Genomic DNA, 18,728 nt, shown 5'->3' with positions numbered 1-18,728 from the left:
ATATGCATGTGGCTACAGTAGTGCGATATATATATATATATATATATAATATATATATATATATATATATATATATATAAGGGTGTTTCAGGGAACACTTTCAAAATTCTTAAAGGTTGCCTGTGGCAGATAGCACAATTCTAGTTCATGAGTTGGTCTACTCGAAGAGGCGGACATGCACAAGAAATTGAAATGCATAATCGAATAATTAACAGAAATTCACTAATTAAGTTTTTAACTAATTACCTGATGGCCCATATTACAATTTGTAGCCATGGAGTTCGCAAGGCGGATCCACTTGGAACGAATTCTCGGGATGACACCAGTTTCGAAATAATAATTCCTTAACTTTGCGGAGAAATGCATTGGCGTTCCAGTTAGGTTCTTAACAAAGCGTCGCTTTATGCATTGAATCACAAAATTAACTGGAACGCCAATGCATTTCTCTGCAAAATTCGAGAATAAATATCTCGAAACTGGTGTCATCCTGAGAATTCCAAGTGGATCCGCCTTGCGAACACCACGGCTACAATTTGTAAATTGCAATATGGGCCATCAGGTAATTAGTTAAAAACTTAGTTAGTGATTTTTGTTAATTAGTCAATTATGCATTTCAATTTTTTGTGCAAGTAATGTCCGCCTCTTCCAGTAGACCAGCTCATTAACCAGAATTGGGCTATCTGCTACAGGCAACCTTAAATAAATTTTGAGTGTTCGCTGAAACACCCTGTGTATATATATACATTATATATATATATATATATATATTACATATATATAAAAATAAGAAATGGTCGCTCATACCAGCTCAAGCTTGACTTTCTCCTCTTCCTGTAAGGCACGTACATATTCTGCTAGGTGTCCCGAATTGTCATTGAGCCGCAGTCGCCGCTCAATATCCATCATGCCCTCCGAGATGCGTTTGAACTCTTGAGTCACCTCGCGCACCAGCTCTCGGAAAGTAGGAAAGTCGTAGTTTGGTGCGGTTGACAGGTATATCTTGTGTCCCCTGCACAAAGACAACAGCACTGAGCTCCACAACACCTCCAGTCCATATATGCCTACTTTTTTTTTTTACCGTCATTGAATAACCTAATCCACACACAGTGCATACTGTCACGCGCTGGCGCCAATAGCAATCACACAGCACATTTTCCTGCCACTCTGACGAAGCCAGAAAACTTGCGAGGGCCAATACTTGGTTGTGTTGACATTAAATTGTGGGGTTTAAAGTCGTAAAACTGCAGAGTGGGCTATGAGGGATGCCATAGAGGAGAGCTCTACACTACGGCATCTACAAATGATAACCACTCAATCAGGTGTACCTATATCGGGTGTAGCCCTGCCTTTAGTAACATTTCTCTAGTTCGAATTGCGGCAGGTCGTAGTGCCACTATTGTATAAAGTATGTTGCAATGAAACATTCCAATTTGATCAGAAAACACAGGTGCTACATATGTAAACAGTACCAAACAATTCCCACTGCTGAATGCAGTGTCTAAACAAAATTTTATTGCGAGTGATCTTGTTCAGCTGGAAAAGTCTGGCTGACTGAACTGTGGTATGTTATGTCCCCTGTGGTTGGGATGAAAAATATTGAATTTTTGCTTCAACTGTATTTTTGATCTTGTAAAAACGACAACGTAAAGCATTCTAAATATATTAGAAAAATATTCATATTTTTATATAGTGACTAATCGATTCGAGGACCAAAATCAAACATTTATTTATTTATTCAATACTGCAAACCTTGTACAGGTCCAAGCAGGGTGAGTAAAAAGGTAAACAAGGCAAATACAACAGTTAACATTTCAAAAACATCAAATTGAGGCAAAAGGCAATAAAGAATCATTCCAATCAGTTAAAGTGCGAGGAAAAAATGAAAACTTCAATAAATCTGTTCGTGCAAAATAGGGTGTCAGCGAAGTAGGATGATGGTGGCGAGTATGCCTTGATGTAGAAGATGATAGATAGGGTGATGGATTGATTGCTAGGTGCCGATTCCACAGCAAGAAAAGAAATTGTAAACGTGAAGCTTTCCTTCTTTGTTCGAGACCATTGAATTCCATTAGCCTGCATTATTTTAGAGGGTGAGTCATACGGGGAAAATTTCGAGTCAATAAACCGTACAGCCTTCCTCTGTACCTTTGAGACGGGATGATGATGAAATTTGGTGTTTTGTGGTGCAAGGGCCAAGTGTGGTCAAAGAGCGCCAGGACAATGAATGGTATGTTTGCCATGATCAGCGAGTTCCGATGACAGGATGCAATGTGGCTGTAAAGGGGCCTAAGAACAAATCTCAGTATAGAAGCGTAAAACATATCGTATAGAATTAGGGCAGTGACGTGTGGAATGATATATGGGTAGTGAATGGATGAGAAATGGCCATGGTGCTAAAATTAAGAGTATAAAAGTAGCATGACACCTACCGGAGGCCTTTGTAGACAAAGACCAGGAGGCACGTGCTCTCTTTAATAAAATACCTCAGCAGCGGCCTCTCCAGAGAGGCCGTGCTACAAGTCACCTGGATATATAACACGAAAGTTAGGTATATCCTTTAAGAACGTGATAAGGGATTGGTATTTAAAAAGAGGTTTATTGCCCGAAAACATACAGGGATGCAATGGTAGATTCTGCCGTGATGGTAATGGAAAATGTCTTTTCCTCTGAGGCTCCAGTTCAGGGCATTGCAGGAGGACGTGAAGTACACAGAGTGGCTCGCCACATTCATCACAAACAGGCGGATTGCCACCAGACAATAAGTATGCGTGTGTACTGTATGTGTGTCCTATTCCGAGTCTGCAAAGTGTAACCTGTGTGCGGTGAGTCTTCAATTCTGGTGGCCAATGAGCGAGATGAGGCTTGATAGTGTATAATTTGTTGCTCGTTTCTCCGTCCCACAGACATTGCCAGTAGGCCCTGACCTTTTTCTTGAGAAAGGGTTTTAGGTCCATTACAGGGACGGCTATGGGTGAAGTGGCAGCGTCTGTGCGAACGGATGTGGCTAGCTTGTCGGCCAACTCATTCCCTTTGATCTCGCGGTGCCCTGGCACCCAGCAGAGCACAATTTGCTGCTTCGATACATACGCGGTGCAAATGGTGGAATAAAGAGCTATAATTACGGGGTTTCTATGCCTACGTAGAGTTTTTAAACATTTCAACACGCTCAAAGAGTCAGTATAAATGACTGCCTTGGGTATGTCTAACTGTTTGATGTGTTTAACTGCCGCCAGGATGGCATAGGCCTCTGCTGTAAAGATGGTTGTGTTTGGGTGCAGAACTCCCACAGCCGAAAATGATGGACCGACCGCCACGTAAGACACGCCAGCGTGTGACTTTGAAGCGTCTGTAAAATATTCCGGGCAAGAGTATTTGTGCTGCAATTCGAGGAAGTGCATATGGATATGTACGATTGGCGCATGCTTTGTAACCTCAATGAAGGACAGATCACAGTCAATCAGCTGCCACTGCCATGGCGGCAGCTGTACAGGAGGGGGCATGACATCGTGCTCGTAGAGTGATACATCCATTTCTTCGGCAAGACTTTTACTCGCAGTGCGTAGGGCCTTCTCATGGAAGGGCGGTTCTGAAAGGTTTGGGCACTGGACAGATCATTTATGGTTGTGTAGGTAGGGTGCGTATTGTTCACTTTTAGGAAATATACAAAGGATAAGTACGTTCTCTGCAGATGGAGCGACGATTCATTTGATTCAGCGTAGAGGCTTTCTACAGGGCTTGTTCTGAACGCACCCGTAGAAAGGTGGATACCCAGATGGTAGACAGGGTCCAACATCTTCAAGGTGCTCAGTGTCGCAGAGTGATATATAATGGAACCGTAGTCTATACGGGATCGGATGAGGCTCCTATAGAGATTCAATAGACATCTTGTGTCACTACCCCACGCAGTGCGAGACAACACTTTCAAGATGTTCATTGTTTTCATGCACTTGTTTCTTAGGTACTTCAGATGTGGGATAAATGTTAGCTTCGCGTCTAGAATTATGCCCAAGAATTTGTGTTCCATTTTTACAGGTAGACCCTCACCCTGCATCTCAATGTTGGGATGAGGATGCAGACCTCTTTCTGGAAAAGAGGACGCATGTGGACTTTTGTGGGTTAAGCCTAAACCCATTCTCGTCTGCCCACTTAGACAGCTTGTTCAGATCAAGTTGAACCTGTCGCTCACAGATTGCAAGGTTAGATGAGGTGAACCCTATCTGTACATCGTCGACATATACTGAATAAAATATGTTGCATGGGATGTACAGACGCAGAGAATTCATTTTTATGATAAAAAGGGTGCAACTGAGCACACCACCCTGTGGTACTCCAGTTTCCTGCACATATGGTACTGATAGGGCATTACCCACACGAACACAGAATCTGCGGTTGGACAGGTAACTTTCAATGATATTCAGCATATTTCCACGTATTCCAAAATGTGCGAAGTCTCGTTTCAAGACGGGAAATATTATGTTTAGTAAACGGGTCCCAAACCACGCATGCATATTCCAGTTTAGGTCTAATTATTGAATTGTACGCAAGTAATTTTACACTCGGGGGTGAGTTTTTAAGCTTATGTCTTAAAAATATAATTTACGGAACGCAGAAGAGCAAATGTTATCTATATGTAAATTCCAAGTTAAAGTATTAGTAAGTGTAACGCCTAAGTACTTATATTGAGTCTCTTCCCGCAACGGTGCCGTGCCTAGCGTGTACGCAAAAGAGCAGAGCTTTTTGCCGAGAGAAGCGAAGAAAGACGGTTTTGTCAGTATTAAGTTTCATATCCCATGTTTCACACCATTCAAAAATGTTAGCAAGAGCGGTATGAAGATGGTTCCGATCGGTAGATGAGGTTTTTTCTTGAAAAAGCAGACAATCATCCGCAAACAATCCGATTTGCACGTTAGGGTCAATTACAGTGGTTATATCATTTATATACAGTAAAAACGGTAATGGTTCCAGCACACTCCCCCCCCCCCCCTTGGGGGACCCCAGAGCCAACCGGAAGAGCCCGATTGCCGCTCATTAATTGCTAAAAATTGATAGCGATTGGTTAAATAGTGCGTTATCCATATAAGTAACATTTCGGGTAGTTTAATGCGTCTGAGCTTTAGTATTAGTTTGTCATGTGGAACTATCAAAAGCTTTGCTGAAATCTAGAAATATTGCATCGATCTGACCGTTCTTATCAAGGCACAATGCAAGTGAATGTATTACTGTAACTAATTGTGTAGTTGTTGAGTAGCCTTTTCTAAACCCATGTTGGAAATTTACTAATTGGAGAGGACTGAGTGTTCGGCTAAAAATTCATTTATCTGATTGGCAATAATGTGTTCAATTAGTTTACAGCATGATGATGTAAGCGATATTGGACAGTAATTTTGCAATAAAGCCCGATCACCTTTCTTGTGTATGGGCACAACTCTGGCTATCTTCCAGTCATCCGGTAACCTTCCATGAAGTAATGAAGTACGATAGATAATAACAAGAAACTTTGCAATGAACTCGGCATATCGTTTCAGAAACACGGTAGGAAGGTTGTCAGGACCACCCGATTTTGTTTTTAGATTTAGTAACATAGAAACTACGCCAGGGTATGAAATAAAATGCACATCAGCGGGATGAAGTACCGTATCACTAGATGGACAACTACCTGAGTTAGCAAACACGCTGTGAAAGTAGTCACTGAAATGACATGCAATATCACCATGATCGGTAACTATAGAACCATTAACAGTAATTTGTGACACTTTTCTTTTTTTCGCTTACACAATTCCAAATTTTTTTTGGGTCCTCTACAATGAATTTCGGCAACACTGTATTAAAGTAATGTTCTTTCGAAGAGTGTACCGCACATGCAAGGTTTTCCTTTAGTTCCTTCAGATGACCGATGTGCATGTGCCATTTCTTTAACATTTTTACCCTTCGCTTCAAGTGGATTATTTCATGTGTCATCCACGGAGTCTGCTTACAAACTAGTTTACGTTCGCTCGGCACAAAGTTATCTATACAGTAAAGACATATTTTTGAAACGACGCCAAAGTGTGTTCACATCATTGTCAGTAAAATCTGTAAGGCATGTTTCTAAATGTTCTATAATGGATGCATCGTCTGCACGTGAGTAGTCCTTGAAAGAACGCTTCACAGGGTTATTTGAATTGATAAAAGTGACAACAGATAAGCAAACACTGAGACGCAAGTGATCAGAAATCCCTTCCACAACTTGAATAGTATATCTAGGTAACAATCTAGGTAAAAATACCAAATCTAGTATAGATTTGGAAGTCCCTTGTACACGTGTTGGCTCCTGAACTATTTGGATTAGGTCATGAGTTAACATTATGTTAAGTATACTGTTTAAATGATTGCTGTTGTGGTGAAGTGATATAAAGCGCTGCCAATTAACGCCTGGTATAATATTCTATCAGTTATTCAAAAGTTTCAAATATTCTCACACCCCTAGAAACATGGCTGCCTGTGCGCTGCAATTCTGGAAAGTTTCTGGAAAGGTTGGTAGAACTTTCGTCAGTTCCTGCAGTATGGAAAGAGTTAAAACACTGCTTTAATTGACCAGAAATGTGAATACACAGCCAACTTGCTGCTTGACGACGGCCCTGCACCGATTTTACTTCTGTGGCACATGGAAAACTTGAGTGAAGAGTTCAAAAGAAAGAAAAACAGCACAGTAAGCTACAGCCAGCATAAACAGCTTTTGAAAGGGTGTAGACAACAGTAGCGGCAAAATCAAGAATCTAAAGCTCGCAATGATGTGGCACCAGCGCGACTGACACTTGAGCAAGAAGATAGGAGCCAAAATAAGGCTTGAAGTTCAAATGAGTCAACAGTACGCTGTCTCCAGTCAAGGCTATGAGGCACCATGTGCTATCACCGTATCAGTTCACAAGCCACTAGCTTTGACACTAAATTTAGAGTCACCAGACCAATATTCGTGCATTTATAGATTATGGTACTCTACCTAAAAAAAAAAAAAAAAAAATATTGTTTTCTAAAAGCAGTGCAATCCACTTGTACCACACGTTAACCAAGTTGATTATGTACACCGCTGCAAATGTTTAATAATATCACTGCGAGCGTCGACCGCATGGCGTGTCAGCGGCCTTGAAGCAGCGTGGGGCACTCCTGCAGCAAACAGCAACGCAGATGGCATTGGATTTGCAAATCGTCCTATGTGCCTGCTTCACTCACGAACTGCCTTTTAGACATGTGCTCTTGAGCAGCAGAACACAGTACACACAAATGCACAAATGAAAAAAGAGCATAAATTCTGCACATGCTGAACCACACCTGAACATATATGCTTGTTTCAAAGATGAGAGAACCAAGCACTTGCAACAGGACCCATGGTAGTGCTCCTTTGTAACAAATCTGTTACCGATTTTTGAGTGCTCATTGAAAAAAAAAAAAAAAAAAAGGTTTAGCATATGGCACGCCAGTAAATGTGTGGCAGAATCAAAAGCAATCAACAGAGAATAACATCTGTAAAAACGCAGTTGCAGTGTACCACAAACATTTTACGCTGTATTTATATGAAGTGGACAACATTCCTCTGCAAAGAATTTAACAAATTGGTGCAGAAGGACCCCCACCAGAAATTAAGCAACCAGCCTTCATAACCACGTCGAAGGATCTGCCACCTTATCACCGATATTGCAAAATATGCAGTAGCGACGCAATATGAATTTTTTCACATGCTTGGCAAAATGGCAATAATTAACTAATCTTTGACGTTCTGATACTAAACATATGCAAAACACGTGGTGCAAAACACATGCCAAGTACTCCCCTGAAGCAGCATAAAAGATGGCAGCTTTAAAAGAAGGCAAAGTTCTGTGCCAGCCTTCACTTAAGTATGAAAGGCAATGTGCTTCTCAAACCCACTTCACAAGATCACCAATGCACAAAAATTTTTATAGGCAAGACTGCTCAGCAACTGCAAGCATGAAATGTCACCAACGAGTGCACGAGCTCTGCAACATGACAATGACTCATGCATTATCAATCATACTCCACCCATGCTTGACAGAAAAGACTGTGCTGCTAGCACACCTGTTAGTAGCTTTCAACAGCTCAGTTATCAAATATTTATGGAGTACCGCCAACCAACCCCAGCAGCTTCACTGATATCTGCGAGAACAAATGGCAGAAAAAGAGCCAAACTCACTCTTCGAAAAGTCTGTATGTGTATGCCCGCTCCTCCTGCAGACTGCAAATTTTCTTCAGCAAACTGAAGACATCATCGCTGCTGCTGTCAACCTGAAATAAAGCATGCAAGCACAGATATTTCATGAAACCTCTTGACATCGGTAAGCTGGATGCTAATTTCAGAGGAAACAAAGCACACGATTTTTCGCATAGACGAAGCCTTAAACCGATCACAGCAGCTTGGCAGATCCCATGAGGCACAACAAAAGTGTCCAGAAACAAGAAGAGAAGGAAAGGGAAAGCACTGGCCGTGTACAGTAACTCTTGGATAGCTCGGTAAGTGTAAGATTACTTTTGAAGTTCCACACAATTACATATTTGCAGGTATGCATTCCGGCCATGTATGTAATCTACGGTACAACCAGTATCCACGCACGAAGAACAATGCACAGAGCAATCTTCGACATCGTTTCCAAACCTATGACAAATATTGATTTCCTCGCTAAAAGTATACGTCCCGTTATAAATGTCCCTCATTATAGGAAGAGCGCGAGAACACGAGCCCTTCAATGCAAAAACGTTCTTCATAACGAGAGCTTATTTTGCCAAAGCGGCAACACGTGGGAAGTCTCTGCGTCACTGAGAAATAATTTGCAGATCAACGTACGCATTTATTGCTTGCAACGCTGGTTGCGTAACCCGAATCGATTTCGCCGCGCTTCATGGAGCACGATGGTGCAGTTGAGTTTCGAATTAGAACGTTTAATCAACGACGTTTGCTGGCTCAAGACACAAATACGTGTTCTGCGAAGTTCAGAAACCCACACACGTCAAGACACACTGCAAGTTAAATGTCAAGATTCATGCTTGCGGTAAGGCGAAAAAATAAAGCTGGGCCGTTTAGGACTAGTCGGCAACCGTCTGAGACACGCGAAAATGACCTATTTCGCCGTCGAAGATTTCGAACGGACCAGGGTGTTCTCCGACTAAAAGTGCGGACCTGTTTCGTTCAACCGAAACAAGTATCGCAGCCGGCATTTCCAGTTTGAAAATGCGCTCGCCCGGAGATTTCGAACATGAAACCTCATAGCAACACAGCGCTGTTTCCGCGGATAGGATGAAAAACGTCCTCACATGACATTAGCTGCACGGGAGAAGCTCGAGCGGGAACATTTAACGGCGCAAGACATGCTGCGACGTTCGACGTCCACACAATGGAGCGGAGCGTTCACGACAAATCACGGCGGTTCCCAGGCCATGCCGCCGCCGCTCGGCGAATTCGCCTCATTCGGAAGGAAACCCGCACCGCCTTTCCCAAGCTCCACTACCAATGAAGAATGTCCATAATCAAGCGCTGTTCCTAGTCTCCGAAAACTACTACCTGATATATGTAGCAGTAAACTTCGCTTGAACGAAATTACCATTTTTAAGCCGGCGTTGCGTCCGTCAGCTGCTCCAATGCAACAGGTGCTGCGAAAGGGGGACAGCTCAGGTTGCCAAGAGCTGTTTTAAAGTTGTTACGAGCGCCCTCTTTAATAATTTCAATGCCGTTATTTGATGCAACTGGACGCTTGTTTACAAATTTAAATAATAAAATAATGTATATTATGTTTAATTATATCAGTTTACATTAAACATGGTACGCGGAACGAAACGACGTCTACGACGCTGCAGTGTCTGCTACTTTTGATCGAGTCGCTGTAGTGGCGCTAATCTTGCAGTTGGTTTCGTCCTGATTTCGTCTATTTCATCGTCGCAGTAGTGTGCACGCAAATTGCACTGCCTTTCAGTGGCATGAACGATGACAATTGTAGAAAACCTACAGTACGTTGTTTGAACATGCCATTGGCATAGACGATTTCTTTCTTCTAGAGGTGAGTGATTTACTCACACACGTTCTAGCTTTCACTTAGCTGATTGTTTAGTGATGGCACTTTCGTGTACGACATGTGATTGGCGCAGCGGCTTTAAGAGTTCTTTCTTCCAGCGTCTTCGGGAACGAGTTAGGTACCATGGACAAATCAGAAAAGGCTGTTCATGAGGCGTTCGTAACGTCTAAAGGTGGCTGTAATCCTGTGGAGCTCCTACTTATTGGCGGTCTGTTGATGTACAGCACCGTTCTTCACTCAACGCTTGCGCAGTTGCCTGCCATCAGAACATTGAGAAAAAACATCTGGTAATGTTATCTCACCCTCCAATGCTATGACCTTTCTGATATTCCCTTTTTAATTACAGGTTTTCTGCAAGTCTTGCTATCTTTGTTCAGTGCGTACCATTCATTTTGTCTTTCACTCTTCTTGCGGACTACTGGGCTTGCTTAGTGTTCACAGTCATCGCCCTAGCACTTGGAATACGGCTCTCACAACGCCTGTTTGACCAGTGGATCCCAATTGCAAGGAATCAGGGAAAGAAATTGGCCAAAAATAGGTACACTGTTTAATGTTTTGTATCACATAAGTAATCACTCCAGCTTCAAAAGTGCACGATACCATTGTGGCGGAGTCTTCTATACTTTACTTTAAAAAAAAAAATACTAGTGCAGCCGCATTCCCAAAATTTTAATCTTTTTTTTTTTTTTTTTTTTCCAGAAGTATTGCCAAAGTGGCACCTCATGACTACCCTGGACTAACGTCGGGTCGTGCACAAGTCATTCTAATGACCATCTTTGGCATTTTGGCTGTGGATTTTTCAACAGTGCCCCGGTACTTTGCCAAAACTGAGAAGACAGGTTTCAGTCCTATGGACCTAGGTGTTGGTGCCTTTGTCATAATTGTGGCCATCAGTTCTCGAGAGGCCAAGAACAGCCTTCCTGCAGAGCGGTATGTAATTTCAATTCTACGTTGATGTACAATGATGTCGTGCAATGCCTCGTAAAATGTTTGTCATATTGGTTAGAACTGAAAAATGCTGGTGTCTGGATGTAGTTCGGCCACCTGAGGTTTTTATCATGGATGTGATAGAACATTATTAATGTGGCTTCCATGCATGTTATTACGACACAGCAACAATATGCTTACATCTTCAAAAAGCATGTAGCAGTAGCATATGCAATAATTAACCGGTGAAATGTCTTGGGTATAAAATATTTCTGCAGCTGAAAGATACTAGTGAAATCGTTATTGTCACCATGACCTTTCTAACACTTTGCTAATAATAGCAGCACATTTCAGCGCAACGTCTTGCTGGAGAAACTCGGTATGACAAGCAAGTTGAAAGTCGCAGCAAGAGGGCGGTAAAAAGCTGGCATACCCCTTTTCGGATAAAAGAACTGAAAGTAGGGCTAGTTGGTTTTGAAATATTCTTCAAACAGCTTTTTCAACTCAGGAAATGACACAGATGACAAAGAAGCACTGTCCTGCGCTTCTTTGTCATCCTTGTGGATTCTTGCACAGAAAAAGCTGTTTGAAAATGAAGGCGAAATTTGTTAACAATTTTTTTTTTTTTTGCCTGCCTTGGCAAATGTCCTTTGGTTTCTTGGATACTTATGCACACTTGGAGCCAGTGCTGAGCTCAACGTATCTTGGGGCAGCAGGCCTGACCATGGTTTTACAGATGAACAAGTCGACTGCCCTGTTCAACATGACAAGTTTAGAACCCTGAATTAGCCTTTTAATTAAAGCTGCTTCAGTTGCTGACCAGGAGATTAGCAATTTTTCTTTTTAATTAAGGAATAGTTAGTTGTGTTGCTGTAAGAAAGAGCTATGAACAATATATATTAACTGCAAGTTTGCGTAGAGAAAGAAGTTGCCCATGATACCAGGCTTGAAGTAAGCCTGGTATCATGCACAATATTAGTTGTGGCTCGTTACTCCAGCAGAATGTTAGTTGTCGCTTGTCAATCTAGCACAACTTGTTATACCTCTTAATTCAGCTCTCATGGTATCATTTTTGCATTCTTGTGTCTATTATTTTTCTTGCATTGCTGCTTTAATATATTGTACGAACTACAGTAAAACCTTGTTAAAGCGAAGTCACATCCAAGACAAAAATACCTTTGTTATATCTAATAACATGTATTTGTTACACAATGATGTTGCCAAGAAACATAGACTTAATTCGTTATATTCGACAGTTCAATATGCTATCGAGGTTAGGCTTCGTCGATCAACTTGTGCTGAGCATATTTCGCAGCATTGTGCATGTATGTGCAGCACCACCTAAGGTGGAGGGAGTAACATGGTGACCCTCACTCTCACATTTATTTGTGCGCAATTTTAGGGAAGCATGGAGATAAGGCGGGTGGGTACATACAATTTGGTGAAAAGCACTAGCTCACCAAGATTCCTCCTAGTGGCCAGTTGCAGATAATCATTGTGTTGGTGTAGTCCACTAGACAGGAATTTGGCTTTAGAGCAGGTCAGCCTATGGGATCTGCCAAACTCTGGTTAAAATAGAGACTAGAGGCAAGGCCTGCAATATGTCACCAGTATGTTGTAGCTCTTGCAGAGAAATTTCTTTGAGGCAATTTGACCCTTTACTTTGTATGCAGGAAACCTTTCAGACGATGTTTGCATCAGTGTAGGGGCTTACGTAGGGACTAGTAGATAGACTAGTATCTATATATATATATATATATATATATATATATATATATATATATATATATCATAAAAAGCCAACAAACAATGACACCAAGGACAACATAGGGGAAATTACTTGAACAGTATTAATTGAATTAAAGAAATGATAAATTAATGGAAATGAAAATGGATGAAAATACAACTGTCCGCAGGTGGGGAACGATCCCACGTCTTCACATTACGTGTGCGATGCTCTTAACATTGAGCTACCGCGGAGCCGTTTTCCCATCCACTTTCTGGGGTGTTTATGTTTTACAACTAGAACTATTAACGCAGGGAGTGTTAGCCAGCGCCACCACACGCAAACCTAGGCAGCGGATATGGAACATCCTTTCTGCCGCAGGCGTCACGAGCACGTGATCTTTTTAGGTGATGACAACTGGTCAATAAACTCACATATTCTACCTGAACGCATCAATGTTGCCGGATTTGAGCCCTCGTTATGTAATGAACGAGAAGAAAGGGAACCGAGGGGCCCGATTATTATTAATCATATCATAAGAAGCCAACAAACATTGACACGCAGAATTGCTGCGCGACTGGCCACTCGAGGCACTTTGCATGTATTCGCGGGCTTTTTTCACACTCTGAAAAACACATTTATGTAGCACATATTGAGCAACAGAAAGCTGTATCGGGAGTTTTTCATATTGCTTTACAATTTTCTCAGTGACACTTTCATAATTAGGGCAGTACTTCTCGAGTTAGATAATTAATCACAATGTAACCTAATTAAATATCTGTAACGCAAAAATTACTGGCGGCTACTCCACTCTACTGGAAACAATACACACTAGGTTTGCTTCGCGTAACGTCGTTCCTCTATTTTTAAATTGTGCTGTGTGATAGCTGGGACACCCTGTATATATAACACATGCTAAGTTATCCACCAGAAACAGTCACATATTAAACATATCTGTCTTTCATTCTTGGACTGAGTTTCCTAAATACAGTTTTTTTTCCCCAGACCATAGATCTATGGAATCATGTACCTGGCCACATCTGGTCATTGCCCATAGAAGAATGCTTGAATGCCTTAGATTGATCTCCTTCTTGTGTGCCTTGAACGACATCATTTTCTTTCACATTCATTTTTATGACACTGTTTCTGTGTTTACATTTTTGTGCTTTAAACTGCATTGTTTTGTTCAAATTATTATTTCATGTTTACTTGCGCTTTGACACCGTTTATTTGTACCATGTACCCACTCATGCAGTAGCCCTGCTAAATGGCTGCAGTATGCAAAAAAGAAAGGAATTCTTGGCATTTAAATACTATTCTAAGTGGATTTGACTGGAGCATTTCATAAAACAAGGTCATGTATGGGGTTATTCCCAAGTAATTTCATCCACACTTGAGTCTCTACCACGCTGTGTTTTCCTATAAATTCCCTAGCTGCAATCAATGCGCAATGCTTTACCACATGGCATGGGCTTGTGCAAGCACGCCAGAGCTCACACCCATAACACATCCCACCACACGGAAATGGGAGGCAGCACTGTCCAGCTTCGACCCGATGGACCAGCTCAACCTGGTCAACCAAGCGAGAAGGGCAGCTAAAGCCTGCTGGACTCCTGGACTGAAGGGACCACCCACTGCAGAGCGGAGGAGCTGCCTCCGCTCGTGTGCTATTTTGTATAAAGTTTATTCTCTCTCTCTCTCTCATCTGTTCGTCGCATTGCCCACTTTCTGCCACACATACCTGCTTTACAGAAGATCTTGCTTCATTGTGCCTAGCTGAGCTTGCCTATCTCTAGACTAGAGGAATCTCAAATGCTCTCTGTGCACATAAGAGAGCTATATTCATTCGCATGGCTGTACAATTCATTCCTGTCTTTGCAAATCTGGCATGAACTATAAGCACACTTTAAGGGGTGTGAACATTAGGCTCAAATTTATGTTTCAGTGCAGATAATCCCTACAGTTGTGAATTCTTTTGCAGCCTGCAACATGTGTGGAAAGCAGTGCGTGGCAGTATAGCCCTTGTCATTTTGGGGATGCTACGTCTGTTTATGGTGACTGTCTTGAACTACCAAAACCCTGCTCATGAGTATGGTGTCCACTGGAACTTCTTTTTCACACTAGCGTGCACCAGGGTAAGATATTCTGTGAGTCACCATTATTCAGTGTAGTAGCATCAGAAAGCAGACATATGCACAGGCAAGCTGGAATGAAACAGAAGTGGGAAAAATGGGGTAAAACATTCTTTGTGGCACTCTCTCACACATTGCCAAATGTGGAAAGAGAAACATAGAACCAGATTGTACTTTTGTGTTTGCATCTCAATGTGAGCCCACCTTTGGCTGGTGCCAGTTAATGGATTGACTTCTGGTTTTTTCTTTATTTTGTGTATGAGTACTTATATTGCAATACATCAATTTATATTTAGCTGACACTGAAAAATATGATAGTGCATATGCTGCACTGCAGTAAAGATGCCATTATATCAATGAATTAAGCAGCAGCTCCAACGTAACTTGACTAGTCAGAAAAAACAAAAAAGGCAGAGTTTTGGAAACAGCAACAAAGTTAATGTATATGTATTTGTCACTTAGTCAATTTGCTGGTTAATTTTACTTGTAATGGCAAATAATAGCCATGTTCTAATTAATGTTATATTTAATAACCTGCAGCCACCAAGCAGTACACTTCATGTATAGATAAAGCATTTTCTAAAAGACATAACAATAATACAAAAACCATCCCACATACCTAAAGCATACACACAGTCGCCCTCTGCAAGCCGAGGTCCCTGGATGAAGGGTTGGGACCGTTGCATCGCTTAACAGAGGCCGAGGAGGCTGGGGCTTGTCGAGTACTAGTTGGCTGCAGGCATGCTCATGACTATTGGTAGAGAGACAATGGTGACAGCACCTGGAGCAAAGCAGAATGAGCTGTTGACTCGGGTTCGCAGATACTTCTGGGGGCTGCCTCTGGACTTGTTACCTTGATCGATGCAGTTTTTGCATAGTGAAGCTCACCATTGTTCCACCACTAATGTGATGTGCTGCGTTGTGGTTTAGGTCTGAGCCTTAGCATTATGAACAGTTGCTTTTGGTCACTTCTTCATTAGCCACGGTACAATTTACAGCATAAGCATGTAAGCTATGTAACCTGCAGATTTTGACATCAATGGTGTATGCGACCGTGCCGATTCACTTGGACTGGGTGGTTGCTGTCGTCCTGGCCTGCATGTATGAAGCCTGCCTCCTGTTCACTCCACTGGCAGTATTCCTGGACAGTGATGACCGGTCAGGTTTCCTGGCAGCAAACAAGGAAGGCCTTGCCTCCATTGTTGGCTATGTGGCACTGCACTTGGCTGCTGCGGCGTCAGCAAGAACATTTGGCTATAAGCCACGGTATGTGCCAATGGCAATTGATGTCTTAAAATTGAACAGGAAACAAGATGGCACTGTTGTTTCGTAGTGCTGAAGGAGTGTTACAGTGTGGTCGTAGATACTACAACTGAGAGTTTACTGGCTGGAAAGCCTATTTCTGGTATACGGGAGACATAAAGCAGACACTAAAAGCATTAATGCAGACATTAGTGCAAAGAAAATGACATCAAGAGACCATCTGGCCTTTTGGTTTTGGCTTTGCAGTGGTGTGGTACCTACTTATCATTTACATTAATAATGGTGAAATGATTATGCTGTCTTGCATCAACAGCTTGCTTGTCAAATATATGCAATCACTGGGAAGTTTGATGGATATGTAGGTAATAAATATGCTTATGATTCTCTGGCATGTAATAAAAAATCACATTGAAATTGTATTTTTTTTTGTTTTGAGAATTTAACTTGAATTTACTTGTTTTGGCATTTACTTTGTTTAAAAACCCAATGCATTTCAGCACGCGTCTCATGAACACCTGAAAAGAGCAGTGCTTATCAAGGAAAAAGACCTTTAAAGGTTCACTGTCAGACGTGTGTAATTGTGCATTGCTTTTGTGTGGTGGGCTTCTGATTACATTGCTCATTTTTAACTTTCATTAGAAGAAACTGTGCAGTACAAGGCACCCACTTAAATCAATGGAAACAAACAGGATGAGCGCTGTTTTCCTATAAATTCCCACACTGCAATCAATGCGCAACGCTTTGCCACATCGCATGGGCTTGCGCAAGCCCATGCCAGGTATGCCGACCTGTGTGTCTAGCATTGTGCTGATAAATGCAGTGAAATTTAACATTGTGTCCCTCATTGGATGCCCGTTTTGGGTCATTCACTCATTCACAACTAGCAAACTGTTACTCAGCATAATAGTCCATGCTCAAACAATCACTAGAAAAGCATTGCTACATGTGATTCTTTTTTGTTGTAATATTGATGCTGATACTAAGTTCGCAGCACTGTCTTTTCTCTCTCTCTCTTTCCTTTGAAGGAACAATGCTCGTGACTGGATTATGACGGGACTGCAGGCTGCTGGAGTGACTGCTGTTGCTTTTGCAGCAACTTACATCATGCACACTGCAGTGGATCCTGTTTCGAGGAGGCTTGCAAACCTGTCATACTGCTTGTGGATGGTGCGTACACAGCGAGCCTTTTTTTGTTGGCAGTGGCACACCTGCTCTGGTAGCAGGGAATGACACCTTGTGGATCTCCCTGTAATGTGTGAGAATAATCTGGGGAACAGTAGCGCACCCAGGATCTCTGCCAGGGGGGGGTTGACAGTTTGCCAATACCATCTAAACAGCACTAATTTCAATTTTTTTCACGAGAAATTGTCAAAAAAATGCGCTTTTTGCGAGTGTGCAGACGATTGCGCCTCTTACATCTTAGTTGCAGCACTCAAATGCATAAGGAAAGAAAAGGGGTTAAACAAAAGGGGGGCTTAAGTCGGCCTCAGGGGGGGGGTTACAACCCCCGAATCCCCCCCCCCGTCGTTGCGCCACTGCTGGGGAACTTGAGGGGCTCAGTACTTAAAAATCACATAATTCACATAGACGCTCATGTCAAGTAAAGCATAGAGAAAACAAACCTACCATAACAATTTTTGCTGTCCTATAATTATAGATGAACTTTAAATTTGTGATTGCATGTGTTCATAGTCTTAATAACGGGAAAGGAAATAATACTAGTCTAGAAAAAACAACTTGATGCTGGTAAAATATAGTTGTGATAGAAAAATGTTTCCTTATTCTCATGAAAGTGAGAACTATTGCTTCATGATCACTACGTAAGAAGTAACTGCTGTGATTAAGAAGTCTCATGGGACAAGTGTAAACATGACATGCCAAAAGAAAGGTAAAAATAATGTTATGCTATCTTGTGTGTAAGTGCATCATGTTAAATGCCTTAAACCATCACTGACTGTTTTTTAATGCCAATAAATAAATAGCACTCAATATAGTTATAAACAAAAATAGGAATGACTAAAACTGTATTACGTTTCCTTCATGCCCAACCTCATCAGGATGACAAGCATGCACTGCTGCCTTGTCACGAGGCAGATGGTCTGAAATGATTTATGTGCCATTTGTAAGCAGGGTTTATGTTGCAGATGAACATGTATGCTGGTGTTAACTTTAATTTTTTATTTTTTTTCTTCCACAGTACTCGCTTGGAACATTTGCAGTTGCCCTGAGTGTCGTGGTCACATTCCTCCGTGTAGCTTTCCTGCCTCCTGATGCACACATAGACTACAATCTTTTTGCCGTGACCAACACTGACAACACTCACACTGATGTTGACATACTGTGGAAAAGCATCAACTACAATGGAATGGCTGTATTTCTCCTTGCAAATATTCTGACTGGACTGGTGAATGTTTTCTTTCATCCAAGGACTGCCACGGATGGCGTGTGTGTGGTTGCACTGGTCAGTTATATTTATGCAGTGTGCATGTTTGCTGTAATCTTGCATCACAAGAAGATAAAGTTAAAGCTGCCATTCACGTGAGTTTAGCTGTTTTATTTCGGACTTGTATAAATAAAGTAGCCAAGGTTTAGCCCTCTCCTTTCATTTATGCTGCTCTGCATTGA

The 18,728-nt window shown here is 41.8% G+C and overlaps 2 protein-coding genes across 3 annotated transcripts in view; one reads left to right on the top strand and one right to left on the bottom strand.

Annotated features, from left to right (window-relative positions):
* The window catches only part of LOC119433512 (required for excision 1-B domain-containing protein-like), a 44,227-nt gene extending 34,553 nt beyond the window's left edge, over window positions 1-9,674 (bottom strand). Inside the window, exons 1-3 of the mRNA XM_037700750.2 lie at window positions 9,588-9,674; window positions 8,186-8,277; window positions 805-1,009 (exon numbers count right to left, since the gene is read on the bottom strand). Coding sequence (XP_037556678.1) covers window positions 805-1,009; window positions 8,186-8,277; window positions 9,588-9,590 — 300 coding nt within the window. The 5' untranslated portion in view covers window positions 9,591-9,674. The remainder of the gene's footprint in view (window positions 1-804; window positions 1,010-8,185; window positions 8,278-9,587) is intronic.
* Window positions 9,675-9,817: 143 nt separating this feature from the next.
* LOC119433730 (phosphatidylinositol-glycan biosynthesis class W protein-like) lies at window positions 9,818-18,689 on the top strand. 2 transcript variants are annotated; one of them, XM_049658808.1, is made up of 8 exons: window positions 9,818-9,990; window positions 10,154-10,342; window positions 10,402-10,593; window positions 10,755-10,985; window positions 14,690-14,843; window positions 15,868-16,106; window positions 17,129-17,270; window positions 18,301-18,689. In XM_049658808.1, the coding sequence occupies exons 1-8, from the start codon at window positions 9,968-9,970 to the stop codon at window positions 18,643-18,645; spliced, it is 1,515 nt and encodes a 504-aa protein (XP_049514765.1). In that variant the 5' UTR covers window positions 9,818-9,967; the 3' UTR covers window positions 18,646-18,689. The 2 variants fall into 2 exon arrangements, with proteins under 2 accessions (XP_049514765.1, XP_037556916.1); XM_037700988.2 differs by having other exon boundaries at window positions 9,836-10,040.
* The last annotated feature ends 39 nt before the right edge of the window (window positions 18,690-18,728 follow it).

This window comes from Dermacentor silvarum, chromosome 11 (genome assembly GCF_013339745.2).
Source record: "Dermacentor silvarum isolate Dsil-2018 chromosome 11, BIME_Dsil_1.4, whole genome shotgun sequence".
NCBI lineage: Eukaryota > Metazoa > Arthropoda > Arachnida > Ixodida > Ixodidae > Dermacentor > Dermacentor silvarum.
This window is presented reverse-complemented; position numbering and strand designations above follow the sequence as displayed.